The sequence below is a fragment of the Corvus kubaryi genome, unplaced genomic scaffold, assembly GCF_017639235.1.
Source record: "Corvus kubaryi isolate FWS band 111438036 unplaced genomic scaffold, C.kubaryi_AGA036_p1.0 66, whole genome shotgun sequence".
Lineage (NCBI taxonomy): Eukaryota > Metazoa > Chordata > Aves > Passeriformes > Corvidae > Corvus > Corvus kubaryi.
The window spans coordinates 11,672,067-11,691,910 of NW_024582054.1; the positions used below are offsets into that span (position 1 = coordinate 11,672,067).

A 19,844-nucleotide genomic window follows, 5' to 3' on the forward strand; every position below is an offset into this window, starting at 1 on the left:
AGCTAGTGCAGTTTTATTTCTGTTAATGAACCTCTTAAAAGTTAGGTGTCCAGTTATTTTAATTTTTAATTTACTTATCATTCCTGTTACACACTTAAAGCTGGTCATGCATAGAAGAAAAAGTCCTAAATTCTTTACTTCTTACTGAAAACTACTGCTTTCACAACAGAATGTTCAATGGTGCTGTCACTAGAGGAAGCCATACAGAATGGAGTGGGAGGCTTGGGATGGCTGAGTGGATATAGGCCAGTGCTGAAGATACCAAGAACCACATTCTTACTTTCAGGGAAATTCACACTTAGAATAAGGTATTTAAATAAGAATAGGGCTTGGTACACATGAAAAAAGTCCAAAAATATTTATTTAAAAAACAGGTGATTTTTGCCTCTTAACACTTGCTTTTTTGGTTTCAGAAATTAGTTCTGTGATTCATGTATGTACCACATTTTGTATCTTACGTGGGGGCAAAGGAGGAAGGGGGAGAAGTAAAATGGAGGAGGAATTGATTCAGATAATGAATGCTTCCAGCTTCCAACAGTTGGCCCATCAGATTGAGATCTCTCTATGGGTACAGTCTGCTCCCATTCGAAGTCATGTATCATCAACATCAGCAGTGTTGTCATTATCGCTTGCCACAAGGACTTCTCTGTTCTCGTATGTCCAGAACCCATTCAGATCAATTAGAATGCTGGTAACAGTGTCTCCTTGACTGCTATTGATCAAGTCTTGAAGGGAGATTTTGTAAGGGTCCTTAGGCTTCACCATATCAAAGATTTCATCCTATGAAAGACAAGTCAAAATTGGGAGAAAAACCCCCACACATTAATGAGCAGAATAATGGCTATTTCATACCATATACAGAATGATCTTTGGCTAACTAGTGCCACCCACACCAATTTACAAAAAGCAGCTGTTAAGTCCCAAAGCATTGAAAATACAAAGCACACTGACTGATTTGCTACAGTTCGGAGCAGTGTCCTCAGCTCCCACATCTCAACTAAGAATTTGATTTTGTGGGGAGGCTTCAGCCTCAAAGTGGTAAAATGAAACTCAGTTCACTTGTATGAGCTAAGTTTTGCAGAAACTCCTGTACTTTTTTTTTTTTAAGTACTAAAACTGCTAAATATAAAGTAGGCAGTATTTAGTTTTATAGGCTGTTTTTTTTAATTCACTAGTCGGTCCCCTGTCCCCCAAGGAATGATCCTCAGAACTGTGAAATGGACTTAGCAAGTACCTTCAAGTGTAAGAAACAGCAACATGTATTTAACAGGTAATTTGTCTATTATTAAGGAAACTACTAGAACATATCAGTTATTTTGGAGAGCAACTGCTGACCAGAAAGGAATTCTCAAACCTATGAGTAGGACAAGTCTGCTTATTTCTACTACTCTGCAGGTAAGTATACAGCAACCTACAAATGATGACATAACATAATTAAATCATTAAATGCTTATTCAACGATTATACATAGTACTCCATTTGGTAAAGCTAACCTTGACATCCTGAAAAGAAACTGGTTCTTGTCCATGAATTTTCATTTGTTCCTGAATAGCCTAAAAAAAAGAGAAGTTAGCAATGGCTAGTGCAGTATTATACTGGCGCTGTATGGAAGTTTTTTAATGCTTCTGCATCTTAAGCTGCATTGCCCTCTAACAAAGCATTCATGGTACAGCTTGCAGTTGCTTTTCTTCTACAGGTGAGGCAGGGGTGAGCTACGGCATTATCAATGATATACATCTCTAGGTTCACAGTTCTTAATTAGTACGACATGAATCTCACTTTCATTATGACCAGTGTTTGAGAAATTTGCATATTATCCTTCAGCACTCAAAACTTAAGATATTCATACACTCAAACTATAAGGTTACATTTTCTGACACAGTATGAAATACAGGCTAGGGAAAGAGAGAAGGAAAATGACCAAATAGCAGAAAGACAGATTAATTCTTTTAAACACCTGCATCACCAAACCTGCATCTGCAAGTAACTGTGAACAAAACTCTTTCACTAGCATAAGCTGCACAGCCTTGTCAGCACAGTTCTGCCAGCACAACCTCTGGAAGTGCAGACCTATTGACACTTAATGCTAGCAGAAAAGCAATCATTCAGAGTCAAGAGGAACTGTTCTGATTTCAAGGAAAACTTAGAACATTCCCTGTCCAAAAGGAGACTTGTTACAATATAGAAATAAGGTGGATATAAGATTATGCCTTGAGCAGGCCTGAATGCTTTAATGACTAATGAACTACATACATTGTTCTTCATCCTTTAAGCATACAGCTAAGTACAACGACATTATCTATTTTTACAGTTATAATACAAAGATCCACATAAAGAAATTTGGAGTGCTTGCCCATGTCTGAATAGATATCACTGAGGGGATCCTGTACATGAATAAAGCATCAAGCTCACAACTCAGCTGAAACCACCCACAGCAAAAAATACGATTTTACTGCATAGCACTTCCCTTCCCAAGATATCTCAGGTATCTTTTAGAAAAACAGGACAAAACAACAAAATACCTGCCCCCTCTCCAAACCAAAATCACCACTAATCAGAAGGAAAAAAACCCAAAACAACAAAAACCCCATCACACACAAACCACAGTTTGGAGGAAGATTTTACAATCTTAAGTTAATTTTAACAGCAACTAAAAAAAATTAAGCTTAGTTTAAATCTATTTTGGAAGCAACAGGTAAAAATGCAGACTATGAAAAATGCAAGAAGCTTTTTGCAAGCAAAGCACTGAATGAAAAATCCCACAGCTGTACAGGCCTATCAATAAATTTAATTTTCTTTTCTTTTACTGAATTTTAGGATTACAGTTGAAATTAAAACCATGGGCAATAATCAGTTAGAACCATCATAAAAAATCTTAATAGGTAATCATCACGCAATTTTAAGACAATTCACATTTAAAAAAACCCCAAATCAATAGAAAATATTTTTCCTAACCAAAATCAAAACAGTTAACTTCAACTGCAGATAAACTACTGAAAATACCTTTTGAAATCTTTCCAATTTTTGTCTTTTTAAAAAAAATATTTTAAATCTTCTTAGAAGTCATTACTAGCCTGCCTGTGGCTATTGGTAATTTAAAGTGATTTCCTGCAGGTCTGCATGCAGAAGCACATAGGCTATAACACTAGAAACACAGAAAATGGCCTACTTGAATAAAGAGACTTACCCTAAAGAAATAATTAAGGGAAAAGACATTCAGGTGTCCTTTGTTCTCTATATCAAGCAGTTTGAAAATATATTGCAGAGCTGCAGGCTCCTTTCTGTTTTCTAATGCAAGCACAAAGTCCAGGTAGGTTTTATAGTCCTAGAAGTAGATACAATCATGTTTATTACAGTCTTCTTTCTAAATTGATTTTGTAAGCAGGAACTCTCTAACTGGCAGCTATTTCATTGTAGGGGATCAGTCTATTTTCTGAAAAAGACAACATGAAATAGAAAATGGCTGCTACAACTAATGTGCACAGGAAAGTTACTTTTTAATGACTGCTGATAATGGGAAATCCTGCCATTTTAGAGGCAAAATAGCATTCCAAGCATAAGTCCAAATTAAACATGCCATATATATGTTTTTAAACAATGTTTAATATACCTTTAAACTGCTGAACATACCCAACTAGTGAAGAAAAAACATTAAATGTTTTCATTACCACAAATTAAATGTCTAGCGGCAGCGAGCCTGCTGTTACCAAATAGCTAATTAAGTATATAATCCTTAGACCAGAGTCAGTGGTTTGGCAAAGCATGTGCTAGAAATATTGGTCATGATTACAAATAAGTATCACACTTTTCTTTTTCATTAGTACTGATTCTTGGTTTCCCAATCAAGATACAGTTGTGACAAGGGCAGAAATCCTACAGCCCTGTGTGTTTAATAACCCTGTTTACCTGCAACATCTGAGAGTTGTGCTGTCATTCAGAGGGAGCTTGACAGCCTGGAAAAATGGGCTAACAGGAGCCTCATCAAGCTGAACAGAGGGAATGCAAAACCCTGTATCTGGGGAGGAATAACCCCATGTACCTGTAGAGTTGGGGGCTGACCAGTAAGAAAGCAGCTTTGCAACAAACAGGCCCTTGCAGCAAAGGCTGCTGAAAGCACCCTCAGCTGCATTAGGAAACGCTTTGCTGGCAAGTTGAGGAAGGTGAGTGATCCTTCTCTAGTCAGCACAGCTCACACTACATCCAGGCACTGGGTCCTGCTCTGGTCTCCCCCACACAAGAGAGATGAACCTACTGCTGCAAGTCCAGGAAAGGACGACTAAGAGGATCCCTCATGACCTCAGTGGCAAAAGGGCTGTATAGTGAATTTGTAACTTGTCACTGTACACTCCAGTCATCTGAATGCAGACAAGAGTAGTGGCTAAACATTAAGTAAACCTTCAAAAAATATAGATATAAGGTGTTACTTTAACTCCTTTTAAATTAGGTAGACTTCTCATTTTTCACAGCTATGGAAAGCTTACAATGAAAAACACAACTGTCTTCATGAAGAAGTAGACAGCTTAGCTAACTTGCACTGATCTCAAGTGTGCCACTTGTCTTTGGCTCTCTTTAAAGCATTACATTTAACTAAAAAGTACTGCTGCATCTACACATTTTTTCAACATGCACTTTTGTAATTGGATCTACAAGTGGCCTTATCCTAGCCTGTCTGGATTCTGTATCACCTCTGCTTTTTCAAACAAGCAATTTATTTTTAAGCAATCACCTTGCTCTTAAGAAAATTAACTTTCTAGTATGGTGCATGGTCATTTGTGTGCACAATGATAAACAAAAGTTACCTCAAGCTACTCTTTCTTTTAAAAATACTGATTATTAGACATTTCTCAACTCAGTAAGCCGAAGCTTTTATGCTGTGGACAAAGTGAAAATATGTGATTACCATTTCACCATCATAAGTTAAGCATTCTTGAAAGACACGATCCAAAAATATGTTGGTCAGAGTCCCTGTTCCATATCGGGACAGTTCTTCTTTGCTGAGCATGCCATTGTGATCTTTATCAAGGTTTAAGTACTGACCTAGGGAGTAGATGAAAAAATCCAGCCATAATATACCTCTATCAGAAAAGAACTGTTTCAACCGAGAAAAATAAACACTGAAATTATGTCAAATCCATAATAAAATTAATGCAGCTAAGTGAGAATATGCTAGATCCACAATAATATTTATAAAGCATTAGAAATAAGTGCAGAACATGGAGGGAGAGGAAGTGGGATTCCCATAATGAGGTGTTAGTAGTTCTGATCTAAGTTAATAGCTGTGGATACAGAGAGAGGAGGAGAAGACTGAGAGCATATTATTTTATACAAATATGCTGTAAGCATGAAAAAAGAGCTAAAGACAATTCAAAGGCATGAACAGAGCCAGAAGAGAAGGTTACACAGGAATCTTGTACCTTGTGCAATAAGGTGACTGATTATAAAACCATGATAAAGAGCAACAGCAGAGAACCAAAACTATGAAGAAAGTCAGGAAGATATACTGGAAGGGTGGATACAGGATTTGAAAAGACGAGTTAGCAGGAGGGTTTAACATGACAAAAGCAGAGGAAAAATACAGTAATAATGTGACTAAGTCATACAAGAAAGAAGTGTTGACATAGAAAGGACCTACCATAAACTCTTAATGCAGAAGGAGCAGAAAACCAATTTGTTTCCTGACTTTCTTTAGAAAGTTCTTCATCCCTTAACTAAGTGAAACATAAAGTTAGAATTCAGAAAGAGTAAATTAAAATACAACAGTATATGTTAGAGACCTTTACCTCCAGTAAATCATCCAGGAAGCTGCAAGCTAAAATATCCTGTATCTTTATCTTCCCTGTAGCAAGAAAAGGAAAATACATTTTAACAGTTGTTCAGCCATTTGACTATTCCATTTGACTATTCTCATTTAAGTGGTTCTACTTAAGAAAGAAGTATTCGGAGCAGAAAAAAAAAGCCTTTTTAAAAAACCAAAGCTAAACAAAACCCACATCTAACATCAAGGATAAGACTCTAATTTCACAGATAAAATAAAATACCTTTTAAAATGACTGGACAAAACTAGCCTGGTATAGGCAGGAGTTATCCTGAAGCCTTAAAAGCCAGAAAACTTGATTAAAATAAATGTGAGTGTTCAACTCAAAATGTAAAATAAAAAACGCAAAGAAAGCATGCTTAAAACATTTGATGAAATAACAGTCTCCTAAGTGACATGATATTCTTACATCTTCGAAACTACAGATGTGACACAAAGCTAAGGTAGCAGAATGCACTTCTGCTGGTGCAGCTCTGACTGGTGCACAGACACTGTGCTCACCGCTGTGCAAAATAATGGCGTTGTAACTTCCACACACCCTCTCCACACGTTTGTAATTACCTCTGTCAGAGGCTGCTGCCCACACAATTCTGACCTTTACAAGGGGCACAGCTGGACCTTGAAAACACATGCAGTTTGCGATTTAAATCGAGGGCATACAAGGGAGCTGCACCTGTAACAAGGATTATCATACCTAACTGCAGACCTTTTCTAGTGGGTCTACACAGCGCACACAGATTTAATCACAGGAAAAGCACATCACTGCAACCATTCCTGACCATCTCCAGCTCTGCGGAGGTCCTGACAAGCAGTTGTGTTGTTGGTTGCAGTGTTTTCTATTCACCCTGAACACTTATAAAATTAGCTACTGCTAATGGCTCATTATGATGAAACAGTATCTTGTTTCTCAGTTTCTATGAGATAAATCTATAGTACCTCAACTGATGGATATCTCACAGAAATTCATTAGCTGCAAAAGTAGATTATTAGATCCACAATAAAGAATTGTGGTCTTCAGTGGAAATGAATCTTCAATGATGAACAAAAGCCTACAAAGACAACTACATATTACTTTGAAAACACAAGTAGCTTCAGTGGAAACATTTCAAGAGACCTACCTGTTCTGAGAGGATCCAGAAAGAAGAAGAACTTTCTAACTGCTGTGCAGACATAAAAGGAGTAAAAAGATTTTTCTAAGCCATCCAGTTGTGGCAAAGTAGGGATGAGTTCCAAAATATAGTTTTCTAAATCCTGCAGAATTAAGAAAGAAAAGAAAACAAGCATTAAACACCACTATTGTTGCACCTTTGCTATATTCCTCCCTAGCTTTCAAGTGTATTTTATTAAAAATAAACAGTCCTGAAACAATGCAGAAAAGAGCAAGAAAGCAGGTAAAAAAGCTTCTGTCTCTGTGCAAGACATCCCAGATCATATACATGCACCTGCAATTCTAGGGCTGAAACAATCTATAATAAAGCAGAATTTAACAAAGTACATGATATTTATATGTAAATATAAATGCAGTCAACTGTACCTTTTTCAAATATCAATGCATAACTCCTGACTGGATTATCCCACTGCTGAATACTCTTTAATAAAACTTTTTTCTTTAAGTTGAGCAGTAACTAGGACATTTATATTTATTTTATAATATTACCTCCCGTTAGAGCAGGAGAATAATTCACTGAAGAATAATTTGTTATTTTTACCATATCCTAATAAATCTAGTAAAGTGCTAATGACATGAAATCTTTATAGATACAATCCCCTTTTCAGAAAATTACCCATATATTTGAAAGGCTAGCACCACTCTCACCACCAAATCTCCTGAGCACATGAATTGCAATTTATCCCAACAAACGTGCCCACTCCAAATCTATGTTATGATACAAGCTTTTACAAGACAAGACTAGAAAAAACCTGGAATCTTTCTGATGCTCTGTCATTTGATTCTAAAGAGAGACATTAAGTTAATCAAGAATTTACTTACTGATTCTCTGAGGTACCCTTGTCCTGCCACATCATATAAACTGAGACCTATTCTTGTCTGATGAAGCCATACTGTGAAACAGAAAACAGAATTACAATGCAAGAAACCTATGGGGCTTTTGAGTTCTTGCCAAAATTTGAAGTTATTCTAGAGGCCGCAAGGCACAGCTGGATTTTAAGTGCCTCTTCCCATTTTTCTGAGATTTAAGCAAAGCCATGTCATGTACTGCTTAGAAACACTGTTTCAGTCTCTAAATTTGTAAAAGTCATTGGCAATATACTATAAATATACACTTTATAAATATATACTATTTGTAATATAAATATGCACCGTTGCCAAGACTGCCTTATAATAACTAGATGTGAAAAATGGCTGAGCAGACACCACATTTTATTTGGTGTATCACAGAATCATAGAATGGCTAGGATTAGAAGCAACCTTAAAGATCACCTAGTTCCAACCTTCCCTCACCATAGGCAGGGGTGCTACGTACCCACTAGATCAGAGTGCTCAAAGCCCCGTCCAACCTGGCCTTGGAACACTTCCAGGGATGGTGCATCCACAACCTCTCTGGGCAACCTGTTCCAGGGCCTCACCACCCTCTGAGTAAAGTATTTCTTGCTAGCATCTCCTCTAAAATGTTTCCTCTTTAATATAAAACTGTTTCCCCTTGTTCTATCACTATATGCCTGTGTAAAAGTTGCTCTCCCTCCATTTATACGCTCCCTTTAAGTACTGAAAGTGCACAGTGAGGGCTCCCCCACAGCCTTCTCTTCTCCAGGCTGGACAACCCCAACTCTCTCAGCCTGTGGTCATAGGAGAGGCTCACATCTTTCCTGTGCTGACTCCTGGTGGGGTCTCACAAGTCTCAGAGCAGAGGGCAAGAATCATCTCCCTTGACCTGCTGTCCATGCTTCTTTTGATGCAGCCCAGGCTTTCCAGGCTGCAAGCACACACAGTTGGCTATACAGAATCATATGGATTTGTTCTCTCTCACTGACTTAGAAATGTGTAGCAGTGCACTTTCACTGCATTAAACAGCTGTACAATGTCATATACATATAGATTGCTACAACACCTTTGTACAGCACCAGACACTGCAGCTACAGCCGAAGATCCTGCCCTCACTTCTGAGCTACGAGAATTAGAATTGCACAAACGTCTATTTTGTAATGAGAAAGCACATTAATTGGACAATCTACAGGACAATGTGCTTGAGGCCATTATTAAAGCACTGGAACAGTGATGGAGAATAGATTAGGCATAAAAACTATTATTCACAAACTCAACATTAAATTTAACTCCCATTTTATGAAGAAACAGTTCAAAAGTTCCTCTTATGCAATATGAGCTGTCCTTCAAAACATTCACTCTTCAAGGTAAGTGTTTCTCATGGTGGGCTAAGCGTCATTCAGATGGCAGAGGTTTTACAGTGAGGCTGTTTCTTTGTCGGCTTAAGTTTAAAGGTAAATGCATCACACATGAAATGATTTGGTGGTGGCAGCTATTATTATTATTATTATTATATTTGTTTGCTTAGAAAAAAGGCATCATCCTAAATACACAAGACTTAAAACTTCTGGGTGAAACAAAGCTCTGAAAAAACCTCTGTTTGTGTCCATCTGGTTGGGCCTTTTTGAAACGCATACAATTTTAACAGACTTTGCCACAAGTCTCCTATCCTGCAGCTTTTGGGCTCATTGTTGGAAATGGGTCTGTGACTAATTTCTTGCATATTGTACACACCTGCACATCACATTTCCTGCTTAACACATTTCTCATCCCTTGCACCACAAGATTTTAAGTTAAGCAGTCTGAGCTGCTCAGAGAAAGGTGCCGTTCTCCTCTCTTGAAGGCTCTAGCAAATCTAAGAACACAGTAGCCAGGGCAAAAGATAATAACACAATCTTCCTTTCTGCTAGCCAGCCTAGTGTTTTAAACAACGTGTAATACAGATTTAAAAAAAAAAAAATTAAAAAGGCATTTTTCAGCCCAAATGGCTATTTATAATAAAAAATAGCTGAAAATATGGTAAGGTTACAGTGACAAGCACAGAAACATACTCACATATTTGACAATCAGTTAGAAAACATGGACAACACCACTCTGTAAAAGGACAAACAGCAAACAAAGCTATCTGCCTGATCATAGTGGTTAAGATCACACCTGCCATGGAACTTTATTGTTTTGCACTTCACAACGTTGCCTGAATAAAGGAAATCAGAATGACAATATACATAACAAACAGATCAAGGATAACTGTGGCCAGGGAGAGGTGGATTTTAGAGGTATGGTGGACTCCCACCTTTTAGTAACCAGAAAAAAATCCCAAGCCTCAAGAAAAACAGCATTTGCAGTTAAGCGCAGATCTCACTGCTGCTGAAGGGAACATCAAGTAACTAATAATGCTGAAAATAGCCTTAAAATGAAACAACTTCTCTCTAAGCAGAAGAAGCATCCACTAACCTTTTCGCATGACATAATTGAAAAACTGCATGATAGATATTCTCCCATAAGGATCATTATGGAGTAATTTAGCAAAGATCTTCGCTGTAAAGAATTGTCTGTAAAACATAAACACAAAGCTACTTCTATGCATCCGATTACACTGCACTGACAAATCCAGTTACAGTATCTGAAATTTACAGATCCTGTAAAATAATGTTTTAACACAGAATATGTTAATATGCTACATTACACTCATCAAGTGGGATCCTACCAAGTAACAACAGTAAACTCAATAAAAAGCAGCTACCTTTTCTGCTCACGAGACTCTTTATTGATGTAGAACTTTTGAGAGCTTTTATTCAATTTAATTTCTCTTTAGTACAATATGTTTGGTAGCTTCCAATCTTCAATAATATGCTCATAAAAGAAACTGCCAGTACTGACAAATAATCTGCTTCTGCCCAAAACTCAATCACAAAGCCATGTGCACAACAGCCATCTCCAACAGGAGCACAAAGAAGACCATTCATTGCATGCTGTGCACAGAACATCTGGTAGAAAATTCTGCATCAGAAGGTATTAGGGAAGGTTGGGCAATATCACTAGAGACATGACTTCCAGTTCAAATACATAATGTGCTATTTACTGACCACTAACATCATAAAAATGCTAATGCTGATAAAAAGTTCTTCGTCAAAAGGATGCACTACCATTCTTTCATGCACCTCTGTTAAAAGTCACCTCAAGAGATGCAGAGTACACCTTTGCAAGGATGTCAAGCAACCAGTTCATCAGTAACTACATGGATATGATTTCTTCTCACCATTAAACTGTTCCCATCTATTTTAGCAACTGAAAGTTACAGCAGCACTTAGGTTTAGTCAAAATGAGCACATACAACAGAAGAACGCCTTACTTGCATTTTGGTCCAGCTTTTTCACCAACTTTCAAGAAGTTCTCATAATTGATCATTGCTTCTTCCCCAATCATTGGTGATGTCTGATGTTTGTCCAGTAGAAACCATAGATTCTTAAAAGTTATTTATATTTGGTTAAGAAGGTATCTCTAAAGAGATGTCAATGTACTTAAGATACAGTGTTTTAAGAAACTCAGCAAAAATGTGGGCTTGATGCAAGGCTCTCTCAGTTAATCAGTACACACAGTCAGTTCAGCCAGAAAAGTGAGTATGCACTACTTCCACCGCCTTACATGCTGTTAAACACATGCACCCTCTCTCTCCCTCACTAGGATTTCTAGGGTCACACTAAAAAGTCTAGGGTCACTTCTGTCTTTGCAGTGCAATAAAATCAACCATCTTCGGAGTGTCTCTCAGTGATACATAAACAGAACCTATTTCATCATCTGGGCCCACCAGGGGAATCACTGCAACATGCTGGAAAACCAGAAGCCATCAATTTAGTCCTCACATACATCATAACGAGGAAGCTTCATGCTGGCATTACCAGCCCAAGGCTATGCAGGACTTCAGCTTTACCTAGTACTGTGTGCCCAAATACAAAGCATCTTACCACAAGATTCTGTGGGCGCACAGGAGATAATCAAACTCTGACACGAGATAATCTAAATCCATTCAGAAGCCATTACAAGATATACAGAAAATAATTTTCTACCTGCAGCTCTTCATTATCCAACAGTTCTCTACTTTTTCTTTGCAGAAAGACAGCTCTAGATTCTTCTCTTAATTTCTGAAGCAAGACTTCATCTTCAGCTGGCAGCTGGAAACATTGTGGCATTTTAATTTTCTGCACAGTGGTAGCATTCAAAAACTACACATACAGCAAGTAGTCTTAGGTAGTCTTGAGTCATACGCTCTGATTGAAGTTGTTTACGTGACAGAAGACAGCCAGTCTACCAGACTTGCTTCTGCTACAAGGGATATCACTTGCATACTGCCTCAAACCATTTCAATAATGAAGTATTTAATTAAAGCAGGACATCGTTAACACGAAAGACACTCTAAGTAGCTCATACCTGAGGTACCCATCTAGTAAGCACTTTCCCATGCTAGATATGAGGGCTCACACATAAAAGACATTTACTGCTGTGTTCTACTTGGGAGAGAGCAGCACACTGTATTTTGTGGTAGGCCTGATTCTCAAAAGTGTGAATGTCTACTAGACGTGTTTTGGCCAACAAATAAGATGAAAGAACACCTAGTGTAAAAATTCTGCCAATATTTATGTGCCAAACTGTACAGCACCACCAGAATTTGGAGAGTTGCACATATATCAATCAACTAAAACATAGGTACTCCAGAACTTAATTGGCAGAAACATGAGATCCTAAGGAATACATGACCATGAGAGGTTTGACAAAAGCTGAGTGGTCAAGTTGATGAGTGCCAGCAATATCAAGATGTCAACATGTGCTCCCATCCCAATCTGATTCATCTCACAATTAGGTTGCTAGACCAAGCATTTCTGCTGGATGATGCAAGCAACAGATTTATCTTTAGTCTGCAAAACCAAAGACCCACCATTTTCATTAGGCAGCATCCCATCATGTCTAAATAGGAACCTGAAGATAGATATGTGTAACACCAGGACGTCAAAATTTAGTTAGAACATGAAGTGCCTCTGAAAGAGAACTTCCTATCTTTACCAATCAGGCTGATTAGCAACCCATTTCACTGCCTTTGGTAAGATTCTCAGTAATTATTTAAAACTAATGAAATTCACAATTGAACAAAACAACAAATTAGACTAATCAATCCACGTCAGTCAGATTTCAATCTACTTTAGCTTCTGAAGGTGCAGGGTCCTTGTGAGTGACAACAACTTTCTTTACAACACAGAATAGCCTCTTATTAAAAGTTTATCTGGATACTTCACTTACCCTGTAGTAAAATCGTGGTATGTTTGCATATGATATACTGTCACTTTTTTTCCCTCCTTTCCATTCCATGTAATATTTTGTGAACAATTCCATTTCTTCATCCTTCAGCTCTTGTTCACTCTTTTTGGCTGATTGACACAGAAAAGAATGTTCACGTTGTACTCCACAGTTCTAACATAACGAGAGGCTTGAAAAATACAGTTAATACTGAGGCTTATCCGGTTGTGCGGTTTAGTAACACAAATATTAGGTGGAAATGAGTGGAGCACAGACCAATCATATAAATTACGTAAGAATACATAAGTATTTTGAGTATATACACAGCACCTCTTTCACTGAATGACTGTTCACACCCGATTCACTGCAAGGTACGCAGCGGTAGCAACTACATGGGGATGCCTGACAGAGCAGCAGCGCTCCTGCTTCAGTGGCAGCCCTGTTTGAGACGCTGCGAGGGGCGAGCCGCAGCTTCAGACCGCCTCCCCGTGCCGGGCCGGGGACGCCGCTGCGCACCTGCGCCAGCTCTGGGTGCGCTCACCGCGAACACACCGCTCCCAGCCAAGGCCGCCGCAGGGGCAGGCGCTGGGCAGCGCAGCCCTCACAGCTCCTCACCGCTGCCTCTCACTGACCCCTGAGAGATGGCAGTTTGTTTCTGAGGAGGGCGACTGCGGAACCCGCCCGGCCCCTGCGGCAGCCCGGACACGGCGAACTACGGCAGCACCGGAGAGGCCGACGCTCGCCCCGCCGGCCCTGCCTCCGCCCCGCCGGTGGCTGCGGGCACCCCGGGGCGCTTCCCCCGCCCGCTCCCGATCCCGGGGCACTCACGCACGCGGCGCGCGGCCAGGCGGGTCCGCAGCCTCCGCTCCCAGTCCATCTCCCCGCGCACGCGCGCTGCCCTGCGCGAGGCGCCTCCGTCCTCCGGCGCTTCCTGCCCGCACCCAACATGGCGGACGCCGCCCCGCCCGGTGAGGCGCGATTGGCTCCACGCGCTTCCGGGCCAATGGGAAGCTGGCCCGCCCTGCTGTGGGCGCGCGCCTGCTGCGCGTGGGTGCCGCGCGCGGCGTCAGGTGGGCTTCTTGCGGAGGCGTGAGGGAGGGGGGATGAGGGAGAGAGGGGGCAGCGGGAGCGACTTTCCCAAAGGCTGGGAGTTCTGCGGCACGGCTGGACCGGGCCCGCGGGGTACCGGGTGAGGAATGTGGGGCCATGCGGGGTCACCCCGTGAGGCGGACCCGCCTGCGGATCTCCCGGTATTTACCTGGATAACCTAACTTGTACCTGGGATTTCAGTATAATTACCGCCCGCAGTGTTGCTCCGCCTCTGCAGCGGCGTTACCTAGGATTTGGGATTGGGGAAACAAGTCATAGAGAAGTTTGTCACCAGGTGAAAAATGTGAGGGAAGCAGTTAGGAACCCCGTCCTGGGACTGCCTGAAGGATCAGGATTGGGATTCCTCACCTGAAATCATCGAGTAACCTTGAATTTCGTGTTTGCTAGCATGCAGATGTAAATATCACAGGAAACCACGGAGCAGGTCATGATGTCGTCGTGTTGTTTTGATTTTTAGGAAATCTCCCGACTTGGACAAAGGCAGGAAGAAAAACCCGGTGCTTTTGCATAGCTGTATCAGCGTTGCCTTTCTGCGTACAACACAGACAGTACTCATCATTGCTGTAACCAATAAACAGGAATCATAATATGCAAAAGATCTTCTCTAGAAAGAAAGATACCCTCATTTTGGATGATTGTCCTTACAGTCTAAGAGATTAACTGTTGTGAAAAAAGATTTTACTGTTTTTTGTGTCCATAAGAGACAGAAAGGGCTCAAAAGAACAAGCATTTTGAAACAGAACCTTATACAGCTTGACAGCCCTTGGGCTTTTATTAATAAACATGCCCATGCAAACTGTATTTTTCATTTTATAACTTCATCAGATACAGTGAGCTAATAGATAATTTCGTCTTGTGATGGCACTCTTTTCTCAAACTAGTCAGCAGGGTTTTCAGGCTTTGCTATGGAAATGTCACATGTTCTGGCCTGTTTCAAGATGCCGACAACTGTTTGCTGCCTCTTTCAGCATCCCCAATAGGGAAAAAATTAACTATCTCAGTTTTATGACATCTTCCAGCACTGCATTACCAGTGGACCCCAAAGAAACTGACGTCTTACCTACCAAGAAAAGATCTGAAATTGATTGCAAAGAAGGAAAAGGATGGGATGAGGAGACTAAAGAAATACCTGAAGGGAAATTCCGCTTTTCTTCCTCTCTTGGAGCTGCAAAGAAGTGGTCAATGAGTCATGTTCAGTCAAGGCATAAGTTTAGCAATGTACAACCTCCAGAAAAACCTTTGCAGGCTGAGGAATGGAACAAACTAAGGGAAGATTTCCAATCACCTGAAATATTTGAAGAGGTGATGCTGAACAGTATGATCAGGTGCAACAGCCCCATTGATGTGGCCAAGTCCTTGCTGACCCACCTGGCAAAGCGTAATGGTGACATTGCATATAATGTGTTGGTCAAATACCTGACACTGTGTGTCCAGCAGGGACAGGTTTCAGAAATTCGTGATGTGTATGATATAATGAAAGTCAGATTTAAGATTTTAGAAAGTGGTGCTTACAACCTTCTAATCAGGGGGCTGAGCAACTCAGATCAATGGAGAATGGCCTTGACTCTTTTGGAAGAAGTAAAAAAGATTATGATTCCCTCACGGACATGCTATGAATCTTGTATCAAAGCAGCCAGCCGTCACCAAGAAATGAAACTCGCCTTTGAACTGTATGATGAAATGTTGGCTAAAGATGTGATCCCAACCTTGGATGTCCTGCAATCATTTTTTGACTACAGCAGGGGTATGAAAGATGCTGAGTTACAAAAAGAGCTCTTTGGTATCCTCTTATATTTGAGAGACAACCAGATATATCCTCACAAAACATTTATGCGGAGTATAAAGCTATGGTTTGAAAGGTAAATAATGTTTCAATAGCAAGGTGCAGTTCATGAGGAGGAGGGATTCAGATTTTCCCACAGATCAACTCTGAGACCCCTCAAGGTCTCATTTTGATTTTTGCTTCTCCACAAGAGACTTGTTGTCATGAAAAATTGCATTTTATTTTTGCTCCCAAATTATTGTGAAAGTTTAAAATTTGTACTGATTTCATCTTTTCTATTACCTGTTAAATATTACTCCTTGGTACAAAAATTAGGAAATCATGGTGGGTCATGGCAATTCAAAATAGCTGACTTCTTGTCTTTCTGGGGTGGTACATGAGGAATATTGACAGGTGTATGAGGGCTTTGCCTGTAATTTATTGAAGTGTAGAAGTAGTAAGCTAGTTGAAAGTTAGATAGTTTCTTTTTTTAAATGAAAGAGGCAGCAAATTCCACTAGGTAAAGTGAAGATTAAATGTATTGACTTTGTTCACCTCCTAGTATTCTATACAATCTTTATAGGAGGCTCTTTGTTTCAGCACGGTATTTAGCAGGTCACACGGTTTGTTGTCATGAGAAGTGTTTGTCAGACTCTGCAAATTACAGCTTGTTACACTGTGCATGCACAATGGGGTTCACCTGAGCCCATTCCATTTTGTCATGAGCTCGTATGTGAGCCCATCTGTGATTTTTTTTTTTTTTTTTTTTTTTAAACTGTTGGCTTTGATTTGTGTGGGCTACAGAGCCATTTTACAGGTTAGTCTTCCTGGATGGAAAATGTGGCAGTGGGAATGCACTACCATTTTTGGAATGGTTTATGAATGTGTAGGGCAGTAACTTAAAAGTTGTCAGTGCACCCTGATTGTTTGTATGGTTCTTAAAATTTGGGGACAACATAAACTGTGGAGGTTGATGGTGTTAGTTCTTTGCATGCTGTTAAATGCTGGTTCTTTATATAATATTTCCAGGTGTTACTAAATTAATGTGGATCTTTGTGTAATTCCTATGCAGGGTAGATGATTGTTTGGTTTTTTATTTCTAAATGTTGGCCAAAATGTAATTATTCTGACAGGTAATTCAGATATCGTTAAATAAGAATCTAATGTTTTTATTTATCTTTCCCTCTGTACATATTAGTATACCAGGAGGGAACTGGAGAGGACGCCTGACCAACATTAAAGACAGGTAAATGCAACATTTTATTTATAAGTGAGGTGTTGTCTTGATTATTCTATCTTGAAATCTTCTTTCAAAAACAAAAATAGTTGTCCTTATATACGACAATATTTTAATCCTTGAGGGTATGAGCCTTTGTTGTGACATACGATTTCACAAACTTCAGTTTCCAGCTCTTTCTTGTACATTAAACAAGACCCAACATGCACATTTGGAAAAGAGTTATGCTAAGTAGAGCCAGGATGGAAAAACACAGCAAAATATAAGAGTTTTTAAGTTAAAAAGTTTTACTGTGTGGCTTATTTGTCTACTGTTTAGGATTTAAAGACTTTATTTTTTGTTGGCTTTATAATACTGTTGTTTAACATGATATATAGCGGAGAAGCTTTGGTGTGTAAAGTGTTATCTTCTTGAAAACTGATACTGTTTGCACACTGCAGTTAATTGGTACAGATGGAAGGTTTCTCCCTTCCTATCTGATTATCAGTGAAGACAAAATGGTTCTTAGGTTTTCACAGGCATAGCTTGGATGTGTGTTTCTATTACAGTGCAGTTTTCTTAATGTCTGTAAACTGCTATTTTAAATGTTATTCTATTTGAAACCTTGTTCTATGCTTTTGTAGCAATTTGGCAGCTATAAATGTATTAATTAGGTGAATGTTTCCAATGGATTATGGGTTTTTTAGGTGGTTTATAAAAATACTTTATGTTGCATACTCTGAAGTAAAAGCTCGTATAGAGCCTGCAGCTTTTGAAGCCCTTGAAACAGCAGCACAACTCACTCTTGAAGAATTGTTTTCTATACAATAGATTATTATTGTGTATGAATGTGTGCGGTACTGTACTCTGTTATAATAATAAATAATATTTTAGACAACCTTTTCCAGCCTTTAAGAGCTTCAAAATTCTACAGTCATTTGTCTTGACTAAGAGCTGAGTCTGTTTTCTATCTTACTGTCTGTAAACAGTTAAAGACTTTGAGAGCTAAAACTGACTTAGATCACCTCACCTTTTACCATGGATTAAGAATCTGTGAACAAAGTGATGACAAGTAGTTACGTAGTAGTTATGCTGTTAGAACTGTAAGAACACTTTATTTTGAACTAAACAAGTTTGAGTTAGCCTACTTGGATAAGTATTTGAATAAAATTAAAATGGTTTCAAGAAAATAAAAATAATAAAAGAGCTTTGTTTTTCTTAAATAAAATGGATGCTGACAGATAAACCAAAAAAGAGTTCATTGGTTTTGTTGGTGTTTTTATGTGGGCTTGGTTTTTCTTTTTGGCCCTAATCATAAGGGACAAAGCCCTTAATGTATCTCTGAAACTCATGCAGTGATTGTTACTAGACTCTTCTCTGCAGTCAGCATAACTGATGTCTTAAAACATGAGTCTTGAGTTAAAAAATCCATGGTTAAAAACTATTTTTTCCTAAACTGACTTTGGCAAGTTAATAGGCTTATTCATAGGTTATTCTGATTTTGTATAAATACTGGCAGTTATATCTAAGATGCTCATATGCAGGATATTTTCTTCTTCCTCTAGCACTGAGTTCCTAGTTTCTTTAAACAGTGATAGCCAGAAACTTGAACCCCCTACAAATAAACCTTGAAATTTGACCATTTTTTCTTTCGAGAGTTACAAGACTTTTCATCTGTGGCCTTTTCCCAGTGCTGGTAAGGTTTTGCAGCACTCGGTTGGTGAGATACATGGTTGTGCCTCTTGGCAGGCATGGATCTGAGTGTTCTCTGTAGTGTAACCTTGCTCATGCTGTTCTGGAAAATTGTTCAGGATCTCTTGCGACATGCCAGCACTCTTCTTAAGGAAACTAAAGAGTTTGAGGGCTGTTTCTTCACATCCCCTATTGTTCTATACTGTGATCTTTTCTTTTATGGTGGATTTTCAATCTCTTTGATATTCTAGTCTTAAAAAACATGCATGGACTAATCAGTGGAGAGTTCTTGCATGTGTCAGAGACAAAAAAATGTATGATTTAGGATTTGCAGACTGCAGTTGCTACCATAGCTGCTGGTCGTGCAACAGGGAAAAAAGAATACTGAGAAGTGGATGATGTAAGTGATAAGGAAACTGTGCCAGTGCTTGCAGTCACACAGTCCCTGACACAGCTGTGCCTCATGGAAGTGTTTGTGGCTCTGGGAAATGAATGCCAGTTGGTGGCATTGGTTGACTGTACCTGCAGAGCTTTTTCTTCTGCAGCAGTCTGCATTTCTAGATCCGTGTGAGACTCAGCCTGTGCTGCAGAGCAGGAATGGAAGTATTTTAGCAATAAACAAGTAGTGATTAGTTGTCAGGAGACAGCAGTGTAAAGCTGCTTTCTGTTTGGGTGCAGTCAGCCAGATATTAGAAAGTCCTTGGTGTTATGGGGCATCGTACAGGTATGCCAGTGTGACTTAATATTCCTGAGAGCTTTCTGAGAAAAGAGTATTTCTGTCTTAGTCCCATTCTGCTCTCAGTCTGTTCTCTCTGACCACCTTGGAGAGATCTGAGCAAACAGCCTAGAATTAAGGGGAAGTCTGGTAGTGAAAGACAAGTGGCACAAATAAGTCAGTATTGGTCACTATTTGCTTTTCCAACTGTACAACAGATTTATGTTACCTTTTCTTGCTTTC

The 19,844-nt window shown here is 39.4% G+C and overlaps 2 protein-coding genes across 5 annotated transcripts in view; one reads left to right on the plus strand and one right to left on the minus strand.

Moving 5' to 3' along the window:
• Positions 1-343: 343 nt before the first annotated feature.
• Positions 344-14,046, minus strand: PPP2R3C (protein phosphatase 2 regulatory subunit B''gamma). Of its 2 annotated transcripts, none has more exons than XM_042047875.1 (13): positions 13,939-14,046; positions 13,110-13,237; positions 11,885-11,989; positions 11,170-11,282; positions 10,272-10,369; positions 7,806-7,876; positions 6,934-7,066; positions 5,781-5,836; positions 5,633-5,708; positions 4,901-5,037; positions 3,188-3,325; positions 1,494-1,553; positions 344-780 (listed from the first exon to the last, which is right to left on the minus strand). In XM_042047875.1, the coding sequence occupies exons 2-13, from the start codon at positions 13,200-13,202 to the stop codon at positions 592-594; spliced, it is 1,269 nt and encodes a 422-aa protein (XP_041903809.1). In that variant the 5' UTR covers positions 13,203-13,237; positions 13,939-14,046; the 3' UTR covers positions 344-591. The 2 variants fall into 2 exon arrangements, with proteins under 2 accessions (XP_041903809.1, XP_041903808.1); XM_042047874.1 differs by having other exon boundaries at positions 13,935-14,045.
• A 24-nt stretch (positions 14,047-14,070) lies between these two features.
• Positions 14,071-19,844, plus strand: part of LOC121673978 (protein only RNase P catalytic subunit) — a 41,387-nt gene continuing 35,613 nt past the window's right edge. Inside the window, exons 1-3 of one of the 3 annotated variants that reach the window (XM_042047870.1) lie at positions 14,071-14,176; positions 14,674-16,075; positions 17,177-17,224. In XM_042047870.1, the coding sequence (XP_041903804.1) occupies positions 15,075-16,075; positions 17,177-17,224 (1,049 nt within the window). In that variant the 5' untranslated portion in view covers positions 14,071-14,176; positions 14,674-15,074. Of the gene's footprint in view, positions 14,177-14,250; positions 14,357-14,673; positions 16,076-17,176; positions 17,225-19,844 lie in introns of those variants that run through there. The other 2 variants (XM_042047872.1, XM_042047871.1) reach the window with 2 other exon arrangements.

Bases quoted from the DNA above. Each gene is read 5' to 3' on its own strand.
- PPP2R3C (XM_042047874.1), bottom strand. From the start codon at position 13,983: ATGGACTGGGAGCGGAGGCTGCGGACCCGCCTGGCCGCGCGCCGCGTG. The intron at 7,067-7,805 runs GTAAGTAAATTC...TTAATTCTGCAG, and splicing joins AAGGGTACCTCAGAGAATCA to GATTTAGAAAACTATATTTT. The intron at 1,554-3,187 runs GTAAGTCTCTTT...TCTTTTTTTTAG, and splicing joins CCCTTAATTATTTCTTTAGG to GCTATTCAGGAACAAATGAA.